The 24342-nt window shown below is 40.3% G+C and overlaps 2 protein-coding genes across 5 annotated transcripts in view; both read left to right on the forward strand.

The window, feature by feature from the left end:
- LOC120714174 (maltase-glucoamylase, intestinal-like) overlaps nucleotides 1-3065 on the forward strand; it is a 30162-nt gene extending 27097 nt beyond the window's left edge. For all 3 annotated transcript variants that reach the window (XM_040000251.1, XM_040000253.1, XM_040000252.1), the window contains exons 43-48: nucleotides 56-112; nucleotides 256-380; nucleotides 660-748; nucleotides 1436-1485; nucleotides 2292-2459; nucleotides 2654-3065. In XM_040000251.1, the coding sequence (XP_039856185.1) occupies nucleotides 56-112; nucleotides 256-380; nucleotides 660-748; nucleotides 1436-1485; nucleotides 2292-2459; nucleotides 2654-2731 (567 nt within the window). In that variant the 3' untranslated portion in view covers nucleotides 2732-3065. The remainder of the gene's footprint in view (nucleotides 1-55; nucleotides 113-255; nucleotides 381-659; nucleotides 749-1435; nucleotides 1486-2291; nucleotides 2460-2653) is intronic.
- Nucleotides 3066-4993: 1928 nt separating this feature from the next.
- On the forward strand, nucleotides 4994-23880 carry nop14 (NOP14 nucleolar protein homolog (yeast)). Of its 2 annotated transcripts, none has more exons than XM_040000255.1 (19): nucleotides 4994-5197; nucleotides 5549-5731; nucleotides 6448-6582; nucleotides 7849-7990; nucleotides 8291-8433; nucleotides 8550-8678; nucleotides 8791-8913; nucleotides 9688-9819; nucleotides 9918-10263; nucleotides 10397-10527; nucleotides 10613-10698; nucleotides 10778-10913; nucleotides 15464-15565; nucleotides 18493-18646; nucleotides 18724-18883; nucleotides 22651-22798; nucleotides 22919-23037; nucleotides 23163-23318; nucleotides 23404-23880. In XM_040000255.1, exons 2-19 carry the CDS (start codon nucleotides 5549-5551, stop codon nucleotides 23495-23497), a joined length of 2619 nt encoding a protein of 872 aa, XP_039856189.1. In that variant the 5' UTR covers nucleotides 4994-5197; the 3' UTR covers nucleotides 23498-23880. The 2 variants fall into 2 exon arrangements, with proteins under 2 accessions (XP_039856189.1, XP_039856188.1); XM_040000254.1 differs by having other exon boundaries at nucleotides 4994-5172.
- Nucleotides 23881-24342: the final 462 nt, after the last annotated feature.

Below are 24342 nucleotides of genomic sequence, written 5' to 3' on the forward strand. Positions count from 1 at the left end.
AATGTCTACACCATTAGTGTTGGGATTGATTGTTTTTATTTGCGACTGATTTCAGGGAGTCACAAATGTGAATGCCTATCTTCCTAACGCACGCTGGTATGACTACCACACAGTAAGTATTTGTCTATAGCAATAACATTTAAAAGCAAATATTTGTTATCAAGGCATTTGCATAATTCTGTTGATTAAAAGATGCCTTCACACTCTACCTGTGCCTCTAGTACTTTAATAGCATTCAATCATTTCTTTCATCAGGCCGGAGATGTTGGAGTGCGTGGCCAAATGATTAACATGCCGACACCCTTGGACCATATTAACCTGCACATCAGAGGAGGATACATCTTACCCTGGCAGAAACCCGAGAACACTACATACTACAGGTGAGCACACATTATGCCCCATACAGTTAGCTACAGGTCTGCATCCTGTGTGTAGCGGGACCTGTGTGCTTGTTTGTCGGTTAGTGAGAGAGAAACACATATTGCTTGTGTGTTTGAATGTTTTTAAGTGTGAGTGGGAATGAGAGGTGGGACACTCAGGTGATGATCATTTTCAACAGTAAGGAGATCAGGCCCCTGTTTGTTCTCAGCATCAGGTTTAAACGGACGTTGTCTTTTAGATATCTGCTACAAACATTTCCACTGCTTTTTTTTGTTTAGCCGGAAGAATCCTCTAGGACTGATCGTCCCTCTGAGTGACAGCGGCACCGCTGAAGGATCCTTATTCTGGGATGATGGCGAGGGAATTGGTAAGTGAAAGGTCCCTCTTAAACACCTACACCTACCAACACACTGAATAGCATGGGGTTTGACATTTAATGTATGTGTTTATAGAGTGATTATTCACACATGCATATACACACAAACACACAGAACACAATGCTATTTTATTTTAACATTTTAGTAATCCTGTTAGTCAGTAGATAAACATCTTGCCAGCTCTTTGTTGTGTTTTTCTTTTAATGAAAGGCAATGCTGCTTTGTCAGTCCGTCTGCTTAAATTGAAATACTTCAACAAACATTCCTTTGGACTGCTATTAAAATTTAGAGCTACTTTTTTAATCCCCAGTCCTGATAACGAATGGTGATTTTCAGGCTGTCTTATTTTCTTTTCTCAATGCATTACTTGCTTACCTGGTCATGGTGTCATTCATCCAACCAGTTCCATGTTCACTTATTCACGCCACCAATTAATTATTCACCCTTGTGTATATTTACTCTGCATACGTTAAGCCAGTTATCTACTTATTTTACTTAATTGTTATTGTTATGGCTCGTCTGCTTGCGAGTCATTACTATGTTACATCATTTTTATATTTTCTCCATTTAGTCAAATGAATATCAACTCAAGTCTTCATCGGCACAAATTCTCACGTATCCGTAAGTTGTCTCTGTGTCAGTTATTTTGTTTTCATGTTCGTATTTTCTCTCCTCAGACACGGTGGAGACCAACAAATATCTTCTGATCTCATTTTCAGCACAGTCGGTGAGTTCAAGAGCCAACTACGTATCGTGTTTTTTTTTCATTGTCATTATTACTGTAAACGCACGCTTTAGCATTCAAAATGGCCAAATTAAGTGGATGTCAAAGGCTAACTGTTAGCAGTTGGTGGTTTGAAATATGTTTTTCTTCAGATAAATTTCTAACTTTAGAAAATATTTTGACACCGGTATTAAACAATAGAAAAGAAAAGGGAAAAGAAAAATGTTTTAGTGCTTTAATGATATAATATTAACACATTATTTTAATTATGTCAAAGCAGATAACTGACCATTATAGTAAAAAAAAATGATAACTCAGTAGATGCTTTCAAATTACTCAAGAGCAAAGGTATTTTGTGCTTAAATTTTTGTGGCTTAAAATGAACATGCTTAGTCAGAAGAGAATGAAATGTTGTGTTTCTTCTTCCTCGACACCATTTAGTTAAATAAAACAATAAAAGCCACAATGCAGTCACCACCTGTTTTGTTGGAAAGTTTCTGCAAAAGTTCATGTTTAGCAGTCAGACAAGCTCAAAGCATTTCTTTCACAAACCTGAAAAACTTGGACATGATCTCAGAGTACATTTAGTATCTGTAGATACACCAAAGGGCTTAAAGTGTCTTCCAGTGCAGATTGTTGTCCAACATGTCATACAATTACCGCAATCCTGTAAAACTGATAGCTGGTGGAATTTATTATTATTATTATTATTTTGTTTATCAGTGATACAGATCAAATATGTAATCATTTGCACTGGATGTATTTGGTTTTCATTAACCCTCCTCCTTGTCTCCAACCCTCTCATTTAGAACACCTTGTCCAGTCAGGTGACCCACAATGGTCTTACTGCTGGTGATCGGCTGAAGCTGGGCGTCGTGAAGGTTTGGGGTGCAGGCAGTACTAAGATCACAAAGGTTACCCTGACTGTAGCTGGAGTGGCACATAATCTCACCCCAGAGCACAACGTTGACTCCCAGGTCAGTGCATTTGTGGGATGCTCATTTTTGTTATACACATCTAAACACTGTAGGTTTCTCTATTTAAATGTAAATAATTAAAGAGCGTTATTATTATCATTAATATTATACAGCTCACAAATAACGAAGAACAGGCCACGTTAAATGAACGAAAGGATTAAGTCGCCCTCTGTTTTCTCTGCCTCTTCTTATAGGAGCTGATTATCGATGCGACTTCAAAGGATGTTTATGTGGATCAGCCTTTCATCATAACATGGCAAACCAGTGTCTGAGTGCGCTATTTGTGTTGACCTGTAAAAAATTAAGATATCTATGACTAATGATGGAGTAATTTAAATTAAGAAGTGAATATAGTGCATTTTCTCTGAACATGAAATCTGAAACCTCAGTTTGTACCAAGTACAAGAGTGAAACTGTCCTGTTTACTACTGTTCTGCACTTCTACGTAAACGTCAAGCTATATTATCCCATCCACCAACTGCTGTTGTTAAAATGTGCGATACTGTAGAATCAGTGATAAGAATAATGGTTTAGCTGCTTGTGTTAAATGAATCCAAGTGCATTAACTGTATGTATTTACCATCATTTGCATTTCTGTTCTGATCTGATAAACAAGCCACAAATAAATCAAACAACTAAAAGTGTGTTTGTTGTTCTTCTCCTGTGTGTCTCTATCTTCTTGTTGGTCATATTAGCCAATGAAAAATAGTTTGGAATGTCAGCAACAATTCATTAAGTTGTGGAGGAAAGAAATGCTAACCTAATTTACATGCAGGATCATTAATTTCATGATAATATCCTGGCAAACAGTCACAAACATCTTAAATCTCTTTGTGATAGGTGGCTATGCTTTGATTCATGTGAAAAGTGTGTTTGTGTGGATGTGCTGGCATCTGTTTATAGTACAGCTGTGTTGCCACAATTAATTACCCATAAAATGATGCAGTTATTCATTAGTCAGCCTGCAGTGAAGCTAATGATGTCAGTTTAGCCATGGGAACCTCAAATTGATTTCCAGTCTAATCACCACTCCATGGGAAACAGTGTGTAGGGGGGTTGTGCTTTTCTCGAAAATGTTTAGATCTGTGACGAATCAGTCTACTTCCTGTTTTCAGGTTAGATGAAGAGTTTCACACTTTCACTGTTAAAAACATCCCAACCTTGGGTGCCTCTGGGATTAATTGAGCTGATGATCTGATGGGACATTCTTCCCGGATTCATACAGAAATTATTACTTTGAGATGACGACTGTGAAACAGCCAGGGCTTTCATAGTCTTTACTCTCCTTTCTATCCTTATAGGATCACGTAAATTTTAATAACTCAGACAAATCATGGTCGCATCTCCTCGTCTTAATTCCTTATGGTTGCCCCATGTCCTTCAAACCCTCAGGCCTGATCATTCTCTAGCTTTTCTTCTGTGAACTGTTCATCCTCTGTTCTGTCACTAGCCTTTCAGACTCTAATTAGAGAACCTCATACACGTCTCTACCTGCTACATCTCCACCAGCAGCAGCATTTTGACTCTCACCGCTACAATTTTGCAATTCCCTCCTGCTATGTAGTTTAGCAGATTAGTCAACACACAAAACAATTTACTGCTTGAACTCTGTACTTCAGTGAATTATGTTCAGTTGTTTCTGCTTTTAATTTTGGAGATCATAGCTATCACAGAACATTAATAATATGCAGCTTTCTGCAGATAGTAAACATTGATGAAAAACCCTAAATTGCAGGACACTGCATTGACCTTCAAAATGCAGTTCCAGTTTTTATTTAAGGGGGTCAAAACATTGGGTGTAAATTGGACACAGTGGGGTGTACTTCCTTATAATAAAATTGTTGTGCAGACACTAGGTCAGCATGTTCGTTGCTAGAAGTTATTTCATTCCATTCACTTGTTCTGTTTGGCTTGTTGGGGTCAAAATGAGCTGTCTCATTTTATTCTCACTGGAAGAGAAAAACAGACAAAAAAACAATGAATTAATCCAGTCTGGGGCCTTTCTGTGTGGGGCTTGCATGTTTCTTTGTGTCTGTTTTGTCTTGGTACTCTGGCTTCCTCCTACAGTCTGTGTGGCATCAGGTTAATGAGTGATTCTAAATTGTTGGCTGTAGGTGTGTATGAATGGTTGTCTGTCTCTCTATGATCTGTAGCATACTGGCACATCTCACCCCATTGCCGTGACCCTGAACTGGATAACCAGAACAAATTGGATGGATGAATTGATGGATAGATGGATAAATAAAAAATGATATGCTTGAAAACGCTGCTACAAAAAGTATTTCACAGATTTTGGCTGCTTCTATTATATTGGAATGTTTAGTATTAGTAATATTACCCTTCCTAAGCTACTATATTGGGCTTTCTTTCAATTTCTTTTAATTTTTCATCCATCTGTATAAACACAGTTTGAATTTGCTACGATAACTGCAGGAGGCTTCGTCTCCACTTCTTGATTTTGAAGAGTGAACTTCCATCTTTAAACTCTAGAGGCGCTGTAGGAGCTTTTCCACCGGAAGTACTTCATGTCTGCTCTATTGTGGTGAACTTTCACCTTAGGCTGTGCACGCTGGAAGAAATGGAAACTCAGTGAAGCAACGTGGGCAGGGATATATTAAACAATTATTTCTTGAATTAGTGTCGCTGAAGCTTTTCCTCCTCATCTTTTGTTCCGCCTGGACTTAATAATCCGACGCGTCAACGCGGCTCAAAGGTGAGCACCTCCTGTCTGTGAAAATGTGAGTTTGTTTACAAGCTGCTGACGGTTCACAGTGAAGCTAACTGTCCTGAAAGTAGCCCAATATTTTTTCTTGTGGATTTAACATCGTATGCTATTTCATTTGGCATTTTCATCTAACAAGTGTGTCTGTTTTGTAAACCTGAATGCTTTAAAAGCTAATTTTTAAGCTAGCATTAACCCAGTATAACGATAACAAAAAATTGTATCCTGTAGAAGTCGCAGGAAAAAAACGAGACTCCCAGGAAGTAAATAACCATAATTAACTATCATAGGATCTAAGATTTAAGCTGTAAACAACCAGAGGAGGGGAAGAGACAGTAATGTTAACTCAGCCATTGCTTTGTCACAGATGGGGAAGGCGCCGAAGAAGAGGAGCCTTGCTGACAAGGTGCGAAAGACCAAAACCTCCTCTGAGATCAAAAACAACCCGTTTGAGGTGAAAATCAACAGAAAGAAATTTGATGTCCTGGGGAGAAAAAGCAAGCATGATGTGGGTCTGCCCGGTGTATCTCGATCCAAAGCCGTCAATAAGGTAAGAGACAGCCCCTATTATGTTTTAATGAACTCACCTGACCTTGTGTTCAGGTGTGAGCTCACTTTAGAGGGATTTGCTGATGCTCAGTACTGTTTTATTAAATTGTATTCATATTTTTGGAGAGACCAGTTACACTGCATTGCGCGACCGTCAGTGCTGAAAACTATTTATCTAAACATCGTGTAAATCATATATGAATTTAACTATTAACTATATCTTTTTATGTTTTGTGTCTGGCATCGGCGTCCCTGCATTGATGGTATGAAAGATTCCCGTTTTCAAGTCCTAAACTGAAGACTTCCTGCTAACTTGACCTTTAACTTGACAGTTAAAAGCTTTTCTTACCTGTTTTGTATATAAGCTCTGCTGCTTAAGCCAAAATCTCCAAAGATCCAGAGAACTGGAGCCACAAACTTTTCTGTTCTGGCAGCGTTTGCTCACAGCTCGCTGTGCATTTAACACTATCTGTGCTGTGAAGCCTGGTGCTCACACAGTCATGCTGGGAGAGGGACTTTCTGCAGGAGTCACTGAGAGGGTTGTAAGAACAGAGAGAGCCGTGAACTGGTCTAAATACAAGCAGAAGTGCTAAGAAAAGTAAAATCTTCATCATTTGTTGTTTCTAATTTGTGTGATTTATTATTATTTTTTGTTTTTTAAATTGATAGGGTTTAGGCAGCTTGTAATTAATAAGCAGTTCTTTTTTTAATTTATAGAGAAAAGAGACCCTGCTGAAGGAATACAAACAGAAGAACAGATGCAGCAAATTTATTGACAGACGTTTTGGAGAGTATGACACCAAGATGGCACCCGAAGACAAAATTCTCCAGAGGTTCACGATGGAGAGACAGGTCAGTGATGCGATGTGTTTATTGCTGCCTGAAAGGACACATTGATCATCAGGTTGTGAAATAAAGAATAGATAAAATAAGCCAAGCATTTAGTGATTAACATGATTTCTTTCTTTTTTGTGTGTGTTACTTTCGTCATTGTGGATATAGCATCAGTCGTTTACTTAATCAGTGTGTACATCCTCCATAACTCATTAGATTTGCTATAAACCAGTCATGATGTGATTCAAGTCCAGACTTGAGAAGTTTAACAAAAAACCTGCATTTAACTTTTTGTGAATTTCAGACATTTTTTTTCTTTTTTCCAATTAAAAAAAACCCAAAGTCTCGTCACTTCCTTTTTATGGCCTGAAATGTTGATTCTAGACCTCTTAGTGAAAGAAACGCCTTGAATATACAATCTGACAAGGACGCAAACAACTGGAGACATGACAGCTGAGTAGTTGTTCCTATCAAACTTATTTTGAAGTTTGCCGCATGCGTAGATGGTGCATTGTAACATAAAGCTTGGGTTTGAGGACCCATTCACTGTGTGATGATGAAATTTACATAACTCCCTAGTGGACTCAAAAATGAGAGAAGTAGAGTCGAGGCTTAAGTGACCAAAAATCTGGTGCATTCTTAAAAAGAGGAAGTATACAGGCCAGCTCTGGACTGGTCAGAAGACCACAGAAGAAGAGTAAAATAGAGGATCATTGAATTCTTTGATGCAGGAAAAACGGTTCTAGTCAAGCCAAGAATGCTCATTTCTGCTTCCAGTGTTATGCTGCAAAATCAGTGCTGTGCCTCAACGTGTGGATTAATAATGACCCAAAAGAAACATCAGAAGCATCCCAAGACTGTCTGAAGGCAAAGATTTTGATTATGGTCACATAGCCTACTGATTTCATGCCATCTGTGTGTGCTGTTTACTTACTAAAGAGAAAACTGGATACAGAAAGACCCACAATTACGCAGCATCTGAAGGTGGCTTCAGTAAAGGCCTGATAGATCAATTTTTAGTTTTTCTAATTCCTTTAGAGCCTGTATAAACTAAATGCAGTTTATTCTTCATTGCAGCCTTGGCTCACTTCTAATCTATCACAGCATAATAACGACCGTGTTTAAATACTTGTTGACCTAACTGGTCATGTTAATACTAGACTTACAGGCAAAGATTTGTCGCTTCTTTTGTCCAAGCTGCATAATGAAAAAAGTGAAAATAAACTGGCTTGTGCACAGATGTACCAAACCTACACCTTCTGTTACTTTGTATTTTATTATTAGCGCGTCCATGAGAAGAAGGACGTGTACAACCTGAATGAGGAGGAAGAGCTGACTCATTATGGCCAGTCTTTGGCTGAAATGGAGAAATTCAATGATGTTGTGAATAGCGATGATGAATCAGAAGAAAAGGGTCTATTGTCTGGTGAGTCTGAGTGCCAGATGAATGGATTTTTTCCACATCTACATGGTTCTTATATTCCTGTTGTACCTTGAATCCATTTTCATTTAAATACTTTGATATTTTAATAGTCACTGTTTGTTATCCTCCAGATAAGCTCACCTTGATATGGGGGGAATTAATGTTAATTAATTTTCCTGCATTTTCCCAAACATGTTGCCCATCTTTTTTCATTCCCAGCCCACAGCTTGGAGTGAACACGAGTGTTATTATAGATGACAGAGCTGGCATTTATTAGTGACATTATTTTTCTTTCACACCTAGCTGAGCTCACTGCGTCCCACTTCGGAGGAGGAGGTGGTCTCCTCAGGAAGAAGGCATCGGGGGAGGAGGAGGAGGGAGGCCAGAGGGCAAAATCCAGGCAGGAGCTCATTGAAGAGCTCATCCAGAAGTCCAAGCAGGAGAAGGTAAGGCTTCGGTCCTGCTGATGGATTTTGGCCCATGCTGCCTTTGCCTGTCATATTGTTGTAGATTACAGACTTTGCTAAACTGCTAAGGGCTGATGTCTGGGGCTTGTTTTCAGAGGGAACGCCAGGTGCAGAGAGAGGAGGCCCAGGAGCTGACCGAGAAGCTGGATCAAGACTGGAAGAACATACAGTCTCTGATGGTGAAAAAGACGCCCAAAGCTGACAAACAGGAGGAGAAACCCAAAGTAGGAATACACAAATGAGTCTGCAAAAAGACCATTCCACCCAGATGTGTGTGTGTGTGGTTTTTTTTTTTTTTGTAATAAATACCTTTTGCTTCATGTTTGTGTTTTCTAGCTGGAGGAATATGACATGATGGTCAGAGAGCTCGGCTTTGAGATGAAGGCTCAGCCCTCAGAGAAGATGAAAACTCCAGAGGAGCTAGCCAAGGAAGAGAGAGAGAAGCTGCAGAAACTCGAGGTACATTTGCTCTGTGGAAATTTGCCTTGTTGTCTGCAGCTGTCAAGCACTTTGATATTATTGTCTGTGAAGGTTCTCAGTCATCCAGGTCATCGTAGTCAAAGGAGCTTGCAAAGAAAAGCGTCTGGACTTCTTTAAGTTGCAACTTAAAGAAGTCCAGACGCTTTTCTTTGCAAGCTCCTTTGACCACTTTGATGTTAATCGCCTGATCTTTCTTTGTTTTTTTTCCTTTTTAATTGAAATCAGGTTTTATTCTCAGTCTTTAAAAAGAGAAAATACCTCTTGATAGACACATCATTTTAATGCAAAGACATCACTGTCCCAATAAATCGAGCTCTCAGCTAACAGGAGCCACGTAGAAAAGATGCTGGAAAGCCACATTGTAGCATTATACGATGCAGCTCTTACATTTTGACAGGAGAAGTAGCTTCTTGCTCTTATGACAGTCACGTCAAAGGCAGCATTCAAATGCGGTTTGACCTTGTGAGATCTAAGTACCTGTAATCCTTAACCCCTTCCCTATCCTATCAGAATCTGTGATTAGTTTTTCTCCTTTCAAGAGTCTTCCCCTAAGTTTGGGAATCATGGGACAATGTAACTAACAGAAACCAATAACTGTACAGGTTTTCCAAAAAAAGCAGCTTTGCTGTTCTCCAGATTGCAGGGTTTTGAGTTACGGTCACCTGAGATCGCCTTGAGATTTTACTTTAATGGTGAATTTAATTAGAGAAGTAATTGATAACGACCAGTTGCCATCATCTGATCTTTCTACAGGCTGACCGTCTCAGGAGGATGATGGGAGAGGAAGTCGTGGAAGGTGCACAAAGTCAGATTCACTTCTCTGCTGATGACCTCAATGACGGCTTCATTCTGGATAAGCATGACAAGAAGACTCTGGCTTATCAGGTGTGAGACGACACAATGCAGAACAGTTTTGTTACTTTGGGTTATTCCTCCTAGTATGACTGTTGATTTTTATCTTAATGTGTTATTCCTGTCCATAGGATGGAAAATGGAACATGGGGGAGGAGGAAGGAGAAGAAGAAGATGAGGCTGAAGATGAAGAAGGAGAGGGCGAGAGCAGTGAGGAACAGGAATCTGATGCAGAGGAGGATGAAGTTGAGGAGGAAGAAGAAGAAGAGGAGGAGGAGGAGGAAGAAGAGGAGGAGGAAGAAGAGGAGGAGGAGGGAAGTGGTGAAGATGATGGCCACTCAGACCTCGAGTCTGAGCAAGAAAGCGAAAATGAGGAGGAGGAAGAGGCCAGCCCCAAGCCAAAGAAGACTCTCAGCAAAGAGGAAGTGAAGGCCCAGCAGGAGGCAGCCAAAGCAGAGCTCCCATACACATTTGCTGGTACCAGAATTTATTACTCATTAAAATTTAAAAAAAAAAAAAAAAAGGCAGATTAGTGTCATGTTTAGTTATAGTTAGTTCTTTCCCTTACAAAATATCCAATACTGTATTGTTCTTCTTCTTCCTCTCACAGCCCCTGAGAGCTACAACGATCTGAAGGATATGCTACGTGGTCACACCTCTGACAACCAGCGCCTCATTGTGGCCAGAACTCAAAAGAGCAACCACCCCAGTTTGGCTGTAGGCAATAAACTCAAACTGCAGGTACAGTTACAGAGTTGGATGCACATGTGTGATGAGTCGGCAGCTTTCACCGTTATGTGAATTCACAGAGCTCTCTCTGTTCCAGAAACTTTTTGGCTTTCTGTTGGAGTACATCGGAGAGCTGGCCACTAGGAGTCCACCTGAACTTAGCACCATTGATAAGCTCATACCGTGAGTTCAGAAAGAGGCTTCAAAATATTGAGTCCTTGAAATAAAGACATTTCTTTACCTTTTGCAAATCTCTCTGCAGCGAGGTGTACGCTCTGTGCCAGATGTTTCCAGATGCAGCCTGTAAGGCTATGCAGAGCATCCTCGGAGATGCCGCTCATAGCATGGAAGAGACGCTTGAGGTCAAAGGTCACGCAGCTTTCCCCACACTAGACATGGTATGAATTACTTACTTTGATTGTGGTAAATGTTTGATGTTCACCGTGGTGTTTATAGATTTTGGAGTCTTTAAATGTCAGCTCATTCAGGGACTGACTGATTCGTAGGCCTGCGCCATTCTCGCTTCAGGTAGAATCAATGCTTGAATCAATGTTAAGACCTTCCAGTGTTATATAAAGAAAACTAGTGATTCATCTTTAAGCAATAGAGCTTCTTACAGTTTGATTTCATCCCAGCTGATTTTGATCAGTGCTTGTACCGTGACCTCTTAACACACTACACAGAACTTTTAACTCAGCTGCACTGTGTGCGTGAGTGAGTAATACTGCCATGTTAGTCATGAGAGGCTGATTGAAAGTACTGGTTCTAAAAAAAAATATATATATTAGGGGTGCAACGATACACAAAATTCACGGTTCGGTTCGATACTTTGGTGTCACGGTTCGATATTTTTTCGATACAAAAAAAATGTTCATGCCTTTTTAATTTGTCATTTATTAAAATTATAAATATATATGTTAACTCAAAAGTACAGTTTTTAAATTTAATGTTGCTGAAACAAAAGTAATTAAAAAAATAAATTTATCTCAGGGCTCTCAAAATTTCAAAATCCCTGGTAGCCCTTCGGGCAGGGACTCTTCAGTTTTTGGTAGCCCAAAATAAATGTAAGTAGCCTGAATAAAAAAGAGAGCAATTTTTTGTTTCCTGTTTTGTTTCCTTTACAATATTATACATTAAAGTATAATATTGTAAAGGAAACAAAACATTAATCAAAAAATTGTTGAAACACAAATTACAACATTGTATAAAAATTACAATCATCAACTCAAATACTTGGTTCTAATTGAACAGAAATTTCTATGAACTTGTAAGAACTGTGTAGGACATGAATCAGTCTGTGTCAGAGCCTGAATTTGAAATTTCCACTGAAGTCACGGGTAAGAGACAAGTGGAACCAAGATCTAGGCCATTTGCTTTTTGAAGTTTGCAAAGACTGCTAAATTTTGCCAGTGGTAGTTCACTCTTTGCAACATAGTACGCTGTTCTAAACAGATTTTTCAGGTTTATTTTTAGTATGTTATTTGCAATTGGTGTTTGTTCTGGGAAAGATATTGCAGACTGAGCAATAATGCATTTCTTGCATTTCTCATGGGTTCTAATGGGGGCCTTTCTTAAAATGACTGGTCCCAGTAACAAAGGCGCTTGTCGACTCAGAAATCGAGAGAAAACCAACAACACACCCGGCAGAACATTATGTTATTTACACGGGTGCACATAAGTGGTCCGCATGTGCGCATTCGCTGTCAAAATAAAAGACGCGCACCAGATAAGAAGTTGCAACGCACGTTTGCGTCCATATAAAAAGCACTGTTTTTGTCCTGCTAGAGTGGGATTTTCACGGCACATTCCGCAACACATCTCTGTGCGTTCATCATTTGTTTGAAGCCAGCTCACCTCCTGCAACCACTTTTCCGAGAATACGCGCTTCTTTTGTGGTTCGGACTCCTTCTGACATTTCTTTGGAGGTGGAGGAACACCAAAAGGAGCTTGCTTCTTCGACATCTTTAAGAGTTCTAAACAAATGTCTGTCCTCCTCCAGAAAATCTTATGTATGCAAACACACGTTGCAACTTCATATCTTGTGCGTGTTTTTTTTTTTTTTTTGGACAGCGAATGCGCACCTGCAGACCACTTATGTGCAGCCCCGGTTATATAGCTCATCATATTGCAACCACAGAAATTCTTTTGTCCATGAAACCATAAAGCTGCACTTTCTTTTCGCCTTATAGTCTGATTTGTCATAACTTTTCCGTTTTGTGGTAAGCTTTTCTTTGGCTGTCACTTCTTCACCCTGACCTGTCTTATTTGGCTCAGCAGAACTGAAATATATATCCTGCTGCTTTTACACACACACACACACACACACACACACACACACACACACACACACACACACACACACACACACACACACACACACCGGTCAGCGATTCTCTGCGCGATCAACCTCTCACATGTTTAAGCTTGCTGCGGGAGATTTCACTTGTCATGTTTGCATAGTAAGCTAACGATTGATAAGAGGATGTCAGAGGAATTGGTGCACAAATTATCATCACTCACCAATCAGTGCTGTCGCTCTCTATACACAGTTTGCGCGATTGCAAAGTGAAAGCAAAAAACAAGCGCAAATTCAAACGCGATTTCAATATGTCACATATTGACAGTGGCTCACCGATGCCAATGACATAATTACCCAGCTACATTTCCGAAAGAATGCAAAAGCATTGACATATATTTTTCCTTCCTACGATAGCCCAACGGGCAGGGCAGAGATAGATTTTGGTAGCCCGACTGGAAAAATCGCTAGCCCCGGGACGTCGGGCTAGCGATTTTGCGAGCCCTGTATCTGATTGAGGAATCACTCATCTTTGGAAAAGAGAGTTTATTACAGAGAAATTCCAAACGCCAGATCTGAATGAGGGTGGGGGAGGTTCAATTTGCCATGTTGCAAGGAGAGCTTAACTTCTGTCTCGCTAGCTTGCCCTGCGCTCTTCCTTCTGACGATGCTGTCACTACCCGATCCGTACCGGAAACCCGATCGGTACCCCGCATGCGCGAAAGGTGTCTACTTCCGGTCGAAGCATTTTACGATAGTTACAGGTCAGAGTATCTGTTAAGATGTTAAGAATAACAAGTATCTCTTAAAATGTTTCCGATAATGAAAAATTTAATATAATGTAGAGAAAAACAAAAAAATAAAAAGATAGTGACAGATCGGGACTCCCGATCCGTACCGCGCATGTGCAGGGGTTTTCTTCTTCTTCTGTTCGTTTAATGGCAGTGTACTCCCCAGTGTACGAGGATACCGCCACCTGCTGACTGAGCGAATGAACCCTATTGTAAACTGAATTAGCGTCATTACAAACGTGTGTTAAATTTGATTTAGTGATAATCGAGTGTGTTTATGCTTGTCTGTGTGGAGAGGATTGTTGGAAAAGTGATGATAATGTCCGCTATCACTGTCAATTGCCAGTAAACACTTCATCTGGCTGCTGAATCTTCGCGTGACATATTATAAAGTCTGTATTATTAACTCTGTCATTAGGCACCATTCTTCTTATTTTACGGCGCTGTTGTTCAATCGGGGAACGCTCTCTGTTGAGGAGAAAAGCAAAAATTTGTTGCGGATACGGATTATCCATTGTTTACATGTCCCAATAGTCGAAAAGGAGGCAGAGCTGTTGAGAAATGCTAGGAGCTAACTGGGCACTAACCGTATCATTCAAATATATTGAATGTCGCAATGTTAGCAAAGAGAGGAAGTGACGTAAGATGTGCGCATGCGGGGTACGGATCGGGTTTCCGGTACGGATCGGGTAGTGACAGATGCTGTCTGTGTTGAGCGCTCAGTGGATCTGCGCTCGACAGTGCAGCCTAGGCGGAGTAGTCGAAAGCAGATTCACTGAGCGCTCAACACAGACAGCATCGTCAGAAGAAAAGTTGATAAAATAAATTACAAATGTTGTATTGTTCGATACATATGCGTACCGAACCGAAAGCACTGTATCGAACGGTTCAATATCGATACGAATATCGTTGCACCCCTAATAAATAAATAAATGGGGGGAGAAATAAATAAATATATACTAGATATATATACAGTGGTCCCCGTGGTATAGCACTAGGGCGGTGCTCCAAGCTGTCGAGTGCTCCAGCAGATCCGAACACATGGAATCTCTCCAGAAAGCGCATCCTGGACAGCTAGAGACTGCGCAGGACCCGACTCCAGCCTCTGGTAGAGACCGCTTGAAGGATAACCGACCGAGGGGCGTGCTGGTGTTTATATATATAATTATTAGCGGTATTCGCTATATCTAACTGCATGTCTCTGAATGATGGATTAAGCAGTGGCCCATTTCCTGTTGTGGGGATCATTGTGTGTCAGGCTATGATGATGAGTAGGCTGCAGTGGTTGCACTGAAACAAAGTTTAGCCTGGTTTAAATGGTTTCTTTAGTAATTTGATTTAGTTTTGATGAAAAATCAATCTGCACTGTAAATATTGCTCACTAACCCACTGCTGTGATTAAAAGGGGAATAAAATGAGAGTTGACTGCCAATCTGTTTAAAGGCCTGTTATTTGTGCCTCCGTCGCTCAGTCATCCCTCACAGTAAAAGCCAGCAAGGCATGCTGCGAATCATTCACTCTGCTGCCCTGAGCCTGGAGTAAGAACTGAAGAAGAGCTGGATGAGCTTACTTTTATCAGATCCTCTCTTTGCTCATCTGATTCTGGCAACTCAACAATCAGACACTGTTCAAACTGATATTAGTCAAAATGTAACTAGGACTGTGTAGAAGTGCAACTGTTTTCTTAAAAGATTTAATAGACGTTTAACGTTTGATGTGTTATGTTCAGGATTTAAGTGAATGCTTTGGACTTTGTCCCAGATGTTTTTAAAGTAGGATTAATAAAATGAATTCTCTAATGTAAAGACACTTGTTATTGTATATGTTGCACCTTCATTTGTATATTTCCTTCTTTTTTAAGCTCATCTACCTTAAGGTGACAGCCCTGCTGTTTCCTACCTCAGACTTCAGGCACCCAGTTACAACTCCAGCGCTGCTTTTCATCAGCCAGGCTCTCACCAAGGTACACACATACATTTTAATATTTTTACATATCTTTTAATATCTGTGTTGTTTGAGCAGTTTGGGGTCTTATCGAGTGTTGAACTTGCCTAGCTGCTACCCTGTGTGTGTGTGTGTGTGTGTGTGTGTGTGTGTGTGTGTGTGTCATTAATTACTTTTCTGTGGAACTTCAAAAAAAAGTTGCTGTTAAATGTCAGGAGGCCATCACATTGAATCCTGGTAGTCCTTTCTATGTTACCAACAGACATACACGAACACACGTGCACATATTTTGTCCTTTCCATACACACACGAATGCTTACCCACACATCACATGAGGCTTATCCTGAAATGGCCCCTGACCTCCTAACTGTACATCAAAATTGTTTCTGGGTTCCACTCTTCCTCACTGTCATTATCATCAAGTTGACTGCCTCAGTGAGTGCATGGTCCTCACAGGGATAGGAAACATGCAAACATGTGTATGCTTATATTCTGACTCACCATTCTAGTCTGACATTCTATACTGTAATTAACTGACCTGTCAAATGTACAAATCTATATGATTGTGGGTTTGTATAACATATTTGTATATGCGATTTAGATATTTCATGTTATTTCTGCAAACTTTCATCAAGACATGTCTTCTCATGTAGGAGGAAATAGGCAGCACATACACATGCATACAATCTTTATAGTATGACGATTACCCTTAGAAAAGTGGTCCAAAGGCATAGTGTTGCATGTTGATATTTTAATTCAAACATGGTATTAATCTCATGCAGATTTGGTTGTTTTAAAACAAATCCAATTGTCCTTCTTTTTAAAAAAAATAAAATTATGCAGTTTAATGTCTGTTTGCATTCTGAAATGAAAGCATAGTACAATTAAGTAATTGGAGTTAAAAAAGAAACCAGGGAATGAATTTATAGACCAAAATGTTTTCTACATTTTTGAATCATCAAAGTCCCCTTTGGCAGATATAATCGCTGAACCCACATGTGTCTTTCTTTCTAAAATAGAAATCAAATGTTCTTCCCATAGCTGTTGCAGAAGTTCCCATAAATGTGTAGCACTTGTAGGTTGCTTTGCTTTCACTCTTCTGTCCAGTACATCCCAAACCAGCTCGAAGGAGTTTAAGTCTAGAGAGTGTGCTGGCCACTCTGTTTTAAAGTTTACCCTTTTGTTCTTTTTCCTGAGGTAGTTCTGTCATAGCTTAAGCTGGGCATACACTGTGCAATTTTTTTTTTCTTTCTTTTTTTCAGTCGCGTTATTCAGCTTCTGCTCAAACTGTACGATTGACTCGCAGAGGTTAGAAGTTCATAGGTCACGATGCAGGGTCTCACACTATACGGCCTGATGCTCTGATGCGACCCGAGTGCTCACACTGTGCGTCCATAAAAATGAAGGTTATACCAGAAAATCTGTCGCTCACTCGCTCTCCCTCTCTGTCTTTCACTCACACAGACACGCACACCACCACCATCAACTTTGCTAAATTGCTAATGAAAAACATCGATCAGGCAGCTGTGATTGAGCAGCAGTGTAGATCCAACTATTTTCACGGTTGTTGTGGCTGTGATAATTTTGTGAGGCCACATCGAAAAGGCTCAGATGAGCTTTCCAAAGTTCTACAAGTTGTGCCTCCATCGCTTGTGTCCAGATCACACGCTGCACTGCCGTGCTACGCCGTCTTTTTCGCTGACATTTATGTGTTTGCGCGTGCGCAGTGTGAGCAGCTGCGGTGACACCCTCACGACCAAGCGATTGATGATCGGAGCTGGTCGTGAGGTGCTAATCGCTTCTCGTTACCCCACGTATACTACACCATGCACGACGCACGATGAAGGCCAGAATCGGGCCGATCACCAAAACGGTCGCACGACTGAAAAATCGTCTCAAAATGGGCCAAAGATCGCACAGTGTATACCCAGCTTTAGACTTATGTTTTGGGTCATCATCTTGCTGTAGGATGAACCCCTGACTAACTAGGAGCATACCAGAGGGTACAGCATGGCGCTGCAGAATGCTGTGGTAGCCTTTCGGTCCATAATACCTTTTCCAGTCTTCAGTAGTCGAATGGCTGTGTTTCATGGCCCAGGCAAGCCTCTTTTGTCTTGTCCTGTCAAACCTGCAGCTCTAAGTCTTCTCTTCACAGTTGAAATTGAGACTTGCTTACTACGACCACTATGAAGCTGTAGCCTACAGCACAAGATAAAAGAGTCAATTTGGAAAAGAACGATCACCACCTGAAAAACTTATTTTAATTTCACTTAGGCTTAAGCAAATAAGAAAATGTTTAAACTACAATTCTAAACAGGTAAAAATCAGAAGTTAAATCAAAATAATATTTAGAATAGACCTGTTCAAAATGCCAAATATACACTAGATGACAATCTCTCTCTTTTCATTGTTCTTGCTAGAATTGTACCAAATAGACATTAAGCCTCAGTTGCAAATTAACCAAATGCATATATATCAGAATCAGAATACTTTATTAATCCCGAGGGAAATTAGGGTTACAGCAGGCAGCACGCTAATGGCGCATGCGCACTTACAAAGGAACCTTCTGACCAACTTTACACAAACATCACATTGGGGAGACATGTCAGAAAGGTAGGCTGATAGGAAAAAACAACGAAAATACACTACATGAGGTAAGAGGAGGAGAAAAAAAACTCCACTCAGACTGAGCTCCTAGTGGGAGAACAGTTTGATAACAGAAAAAACAAAAAAAAATTAATTTAGCATAGCGTTAGTAAACTTTTCCAAAGATCATGAAATGATGAGGGACAAAGTCCATGCTCCTTGTTATGTGAACATTCTGTAAGTTATTTGAAACAAATATGTGTTTGAGTTTGACAAACGCATTTTCTTTCCAGATCTGTCTCTCTGTGTACAGTAATCCTGAATCTTGTGTGCTTGTGTCTATGTCTTGTAATTTTTCAGTGCCCAGTGAGATCATTACAGGACCTAACATCAGGTTTAGTTCTGTGCTCTCTGGGAGTGGAGTATGTCTCTTTTTCAAAGCGCTTCCTGCCTGAGCTCATCAACTTCCTGGTTGGGACGCTACACCTGGCAGTGCAGGACAAGGCATCTTTGGGTATGACACTTTTATACGGCAGGTATGCTTTGTTAAGGTGTGAAACTGACCTGACATACTCTGACATTGTGTTGCAGGTTACATTGTGGTGCCACCCTTCAGAGCATCAGGAAAATACAGCGATCTTTTAGTGCTGTCATCGTCAGAGTCCTGCAGGAGCTGGAGCAAAAAAAGCCTCCCACTCTCTGCTACTCAGCAGCTGGACCTCGAAAACGACCCTGATAGAGATACCCACAGGTAAAACATGACCCTGCTTGTTCAGTCAAGTCTAGTTCAATGCTTCTTTAATTCTTAAACAAGCACTGGGTATTATTAAAATGGTCCAATACAAATAATCGCTGTGGCTGTTCTATGTAGATTAGAAAATATCTGCATTTATCCCTAAAATTGTGAAATTAAGTGTTATAGCAGCCAAAAAATGGACAGCAGCTTAGCTTAATAATATAAATACAATATAGATACTGTACAGTAGAGTTAGCTGTAAAGTAGTGAGGTGAAGTAAGGTTTTCCAAAAACCAAAGCAAACAAACAAGAAACCCTCCACAAACAGATGAAACCAGTGTAACTTTGGACATAAATCAAGATGAAATATCTCGGTTGGTTTTGAAGGGTTAGTGAAGTTAGTTGAATTATAACACTGGCAACGTCTTTTAGAAGAGTTTGGGGGTAAGTTGTTCTTAATGAACATGCTGATTCAGGGTCATTCAGTGAGACTGTTGCTGTAATTTGGCAAGGAGAAGACAAAACTGCAGCCAATAGACTGTATTAGCCTTTTCCATTAGCCGATGTGCCATGCTGCATGTGAATAATCCTAATAAAGACCTTTAGAGGGGAAGAGTGACGAGCAGAATTACGTTTGATCATCACCTGTTGCCAGCGGAGTTGTTCAGCTGTTTTCCAGCTGAGACTCCAACCACAAAACCTCCTGGTAAGAACATGGAGGATGGATGCAGACACGCGGTTTATGCCAAAATTAGAAAATTTCTTTGTTAGAGTAGCCGAATAAAACAACAACAAATCTGTAAATCTAGGAGTGCCATTGTTGACTATTGAAAGTGTAGTATGTATGATAACCATGTAATAACAGAGATTAACACGTTCCTGGAGACAGTTATAGGCACAGTGGGAGGACAGAGAGGGAGTGTGAGAAAATCCTTTGTCTTCTCCTTCACACTGTTCATGATCAGTTTGGATCACCAAAAAGGAAATAATTAGATTGAAAAAGAACGGAGCCACATTAAAAAAAGTTAATTTGTTGTTTTTTTTTGTCTTTTTTTTCCTGTAAGGACAAAACTGAAGCACACAAGCGTGCATTCATACTCATCTTCTCTGTAACTGGCTGCATGTTCCACAGTGCTAATGCAATTATTGTGTGATAAACATGCTCATTATTATTACAGCCACAGCTGTTTGCATCTGATAAACCTAAAATAGGCCTTCATACTTGGTTTACCTGGATACGCTGAGTGGCTCAGAGCTGATTTATCCACTTGTGTGAATTCGGGTGAGTCGCCAGCACGGTTTCACACAGCAGCTGGTGTGTGGGCACAAAGCTAAGCTTCAGGCTTCAGCAGATCATGATTGTGCACAGTTTGTCAGAACATACATTTTTATTCATGCTCAACTAAAACGAATACTTATTAATGTATTGTAATGAGTGGTAATTATCGATAACATTTCATTAAACATGCAGAGACATAAATACAGCAGCCACTGGTTGTATTTATGGGGGAAAAAAATTAAAAGAGCCTCCAAAATATGGAGGCCAAGTCAACACCTTGAACTCTATAATATCCTTCAAACCAGCCCTGAACCATTTCTGCAGTGGGCCTGCGATTGTTCTCAGTGTCATTAGGGAATGCTGTTGCCATAAAGAAGTGTAAATGTGAGGGGTATGGGTGAGAATAACATCCAGATGATGCTGGAGCCAGGGTTTCTACTTCCACTCGCCTTCTTCACACTGCCGTCTTTTCCCATAAAAAGGACACATTCACAAAGATGTCCACGCGATCTAAAAGAAGGATACCATTGCAGTGAGATAATCAGTGTTATCCACCTTGGCTTTAATTTCATGGCTGATATATGTATTATTCCAATTTATTCCTCAGTCAGTTTTGAGCCGCTAATCATTTTGCTGTACAATTTACAAAGGGCAGGTCGTGTTTTCCAGTATTTGTGTTCCTAATAACTCAGAATGAGTCTTGATCAAATAGTACTCAGTGAGTCATCTTTAAATCCTGTGCCCTGGGGTCTGATCAAGTCCAGTTCACCCACAGTGTTATATACGCCACTGCATGAGAGTCCCTCTGCTCAGTTTCATAGTCTAATTTCTGCATTCCTTGAGGCCGTACAGTGACACATGCACACAAGCAGCTGTGTGTGAAGAGGCCAGTGGGTGTGGTAATTACTGTTGGGTCATAAAGCAGGCGAGGATAGTGAGTGTACACTGAAGGCTAAAGGGTGTCTAAAATGTGTAAAGATGGAGGCGTGCAGTGTCACACAGAAAATAGAGCTAATGCTTTTAGAGAGGTCAATGACTCCCTGAAGTCTGGAACCCGTGGACGTCACCAAATGCTGCATTTCCTCCTTGAGATGGTCTGGAAGACGATTACCGTAGCTGCCTTCAGCTTCTTGTTTGTGGGTCATTCTGCATTCAGTTTTGTATTTAATAACAAAACTGCCCTTTACACTTCAGAGTTCATGCTGCTGCTTCTATCAGCAGTTGCGTCATCAATAAACACAAGTGTCGCGGTTCCAAAAGCAGCCGTATATCCTACAACCCGGCCTCCACTATGTTTGTAATTTGTAGTTCTGAGAGAATGAGGACTTTGATTGATCACTGACTTTTAATGTAGATCCACATGTCATTATTTTAATTAACACGTAATTTTGATTGTGAGCCTTGGCTTTTGTAGTTCTGAGTGACATTTATAGACAGCAGGCAACAGTTACCGTATGTTTCGGACCATAAGGCGCATTAAGCGAAACAAAACAGTCAGATAAGTCAAACTTTCCTCGACTCATTCTTCTTGCTTCCTCCACTTCCGTGCCATTGATTCATTAATGTTAAACTGCTCTCTCGCAGTTGCTTTATTCCCGTGTTGTTGCAGTATATTAATGACTAACCTTCTATTATGGATGGATTATCTCAGTTGTTCTCCTGACTGAAGTTTGGTCCGTTTACAGCATCCTGCCATGCGCTTGCATTTGGTCCTAACCATCGGGAACCCTCACATTAACTTTTATCGAGTGGAAAAAAGTTAGCATTCATCCTCCAGCGTCACTGTGCTAATGTTATGCTAACATAGCTGTGTCGCTAGCAATCACGTAGCACATCATTGTACACCAGCTAGTTCAACTTCAGTAACCCTACAAACATCACTGCTGTTTAGTTTTCTGCCTTCATTTAAACTTAATAAATTCTATTTTCATGGATTTCCTGGATGTTAAACATAATTGTTGCACCCGGTAAACGCTGGTTGTTTTATTAAAGATGAAAGAATTTAGACAGTTTTTAACTCTCAGTGATGGCACAGTGTTCGTTTGACTTTGGGACCTGAAGGGGACGGAGTTTAGGACCCAGATTACTCTTCGAGGCTCCTGACTACGGTAGCCGTAATGCTCAGACAATCCATCAAGCAGTGCGGCTTCATAGCTTACCAAAGTCGTACTAAAAGTATTTTTTGACAGATTTTTAAGCGCTGCGTACCACATAAAATTGGTTCGAGATCCGTGAGCACAACCAGAATTCATACATAGAGCACACCGGATTATAAGGCGCACTGTCGATTTTTGAGAAAATGTAAGGATTTTAAGTGTGACTCATAGTCCGGAAAATACGGTACTTGTAAAATCAAATGTTGCGATCTGCACGTGCAGCAGTGTTTGAAAGGAAGTCATATGTGTGAAGTGAGAACTGGGCTTCAGGACCTGAGGTATATAGAGGCTAATTAACATGAGAAAAGTTATAAAACTGAAATGTTCATAATTGTGTTTTTTCACAGGTTAACGTGTTTGTCTACTTGCCTCGACCTGGTGAAGAGGTGCTGCTTGCTCTACAAAGACCTCCCCTCCTTCACACACATCTTTCAGCCAATCAGAACGCTTCTTTCAAAACATCTTTCCACCCAAACATTACCAGAGCCATTACAGGTTAGTTACAGATTTGTGCTGATTTTTTGTTGTTTTGTTTCTTTTTGGGTTTTTTTTTAATTTTTTTTTATCTTAATTGGATGAATTTTCTGTGTTTAGTAACAGTGTTTGTCATTGCAGGAGCTTAGCAGTGAGATCGTGGAGGCCATTAGCAGTATGCCTGTGACTCAGAGTGCGCTTGTTTTTGACAAGAGAAAGCCTATTCCTCTGAAGCTGCTCACGCCCAAGATTGTTGAAGTGTAAGCACCAAAATAAATTGCTCATCCAAATCGAGCAGTTCAGATTGTTCAGGTAGCCAAAGATTTACGATGGATGTCTCCCCTCTTTTTTTAATATTTCGTGTGCCATTTTTGGTTATTATCAGGCTGGACTATGGAAAGAAGCGTGGCAGCACCAGAGAGGAGAGAGAGAAGGAGCGACTAAAGCATAAATACAAGAGGGAGTTTAAGGGCGCTCTGAGAGAGATCAGGAAGGACTCACGCTTCCTGGCCAGAGAGAAGCTCAACGAGGTCATGAACAGGTGTGGATACAACTCCAGCATCCGTTCAGAAATGTTCATGCTTCTCTTAGTAGACGATTTAACTTTTATACATTCTGTGTTTCAGGGATGCAGAGAGAAAGAGAAAAGTGAAAGAGCTAATGGGCAGTCTGGCCACCCAGGAGGGAGAGTGGAAATCCCTGAAGAGGAAGAAGAAGTGAAATATTTAATCTCCACCAGTTCTCCCCATTGTCTGATCATTTTCAAATGGACCTCTCCAGTTCAGCTGTGGATCACATGTATAAGGTTGAAATATATGGAATATACAGCTGAGAGTTCTCTGTCATGATTGCACACCATGTTATCACATATTCCCATGTAGGCGTTTGATGTGACAATTGGATACTGCTGTTGGAAGTGTCAGTCCACAAAGGAACAGAGGAGTGAATATTTTGCTCGCATTTTCCCTTTTTTTTAAAAACCAGAAACCATCACAACGTTATGCTGTTGTGTGTGCTGTTAACAGTGGCTATACTTTTCCAATAAAGAAGGTCAGGGTTACTCCCACTATGATAAAAATGTAAATAAATTTACAGCACATGGATCAAGCTGCATCAGTCTTCTTTTTAAATGTTTAATGTTCTGTCGTATAAAACACCTGGAAACAGCTGCAGGGTCTTCATATGAATGCAGTCCTGCACAAATTGAAAGGTTGTGGTCTTAGCAGGGTTATGGTAATAATTTATTACTTAGCAACCTTTATTCATAAAAAGCTTAAAAACAAAGTATTTTATTATGTACTAAATATATATATTAAATATAACTGTTTTTGTTCACTGCAACTTGGAAACACGAGGACGTCAAATGTATCTTTACAAATCCAGTCTGAGTGAAATGATTTGAGCGATTCTGAGAATCTTTTGACGATGCGGTTCTTGATGATCTCTGTGGTTTATCTCGCTGTGAGTGGATTTTAGAAATCAGGTCGCACGCATCACAGGACAGTTCAAACACTTTGAATTCAGACTGCAGCTGGGCAATTGACACAATACCAAGAACCTGAACA

Source organism: Simochromis diagramma, unplaced genomic scaffold (genome assembly GCF_900408965.1).
Source record: "Simochromis diagramma unplaced genomic scaffold, fSimDia1.1 OVJJ01000596.1, whole genome shotgun sequence".
In the NCBI taxonomy this organism is placed as follows: Eukaryota; Metazoa; Chordata; class Actinopteri; order Cichliformes; family Cichlidae; genus Simochromis; species Simochromis diagramma.

Coding starts and splice junctions, on each gene's coding strand:
- nop14 (XM_040000255.1), top strand. CDS start 5,549: ATGGGGAAGGCGCCGAAGAAGAGGAGCCTTGCTGACAAGGTGCGAAAG. Junction 15,566..18,492: donor TCAGCCAGGCTCTCACCAAG/GTACACACATAC, acceptor GTAATTTTTCAG/TGCCCAGTGAGATCATTACA. Junction 23,038..23,162: donor ACGCCCAAGATTGTTGAAGT/GTAAGCACCAAA, acceptor GGTTATTATCAG/GCTGGACTATGGAAAGAAGC.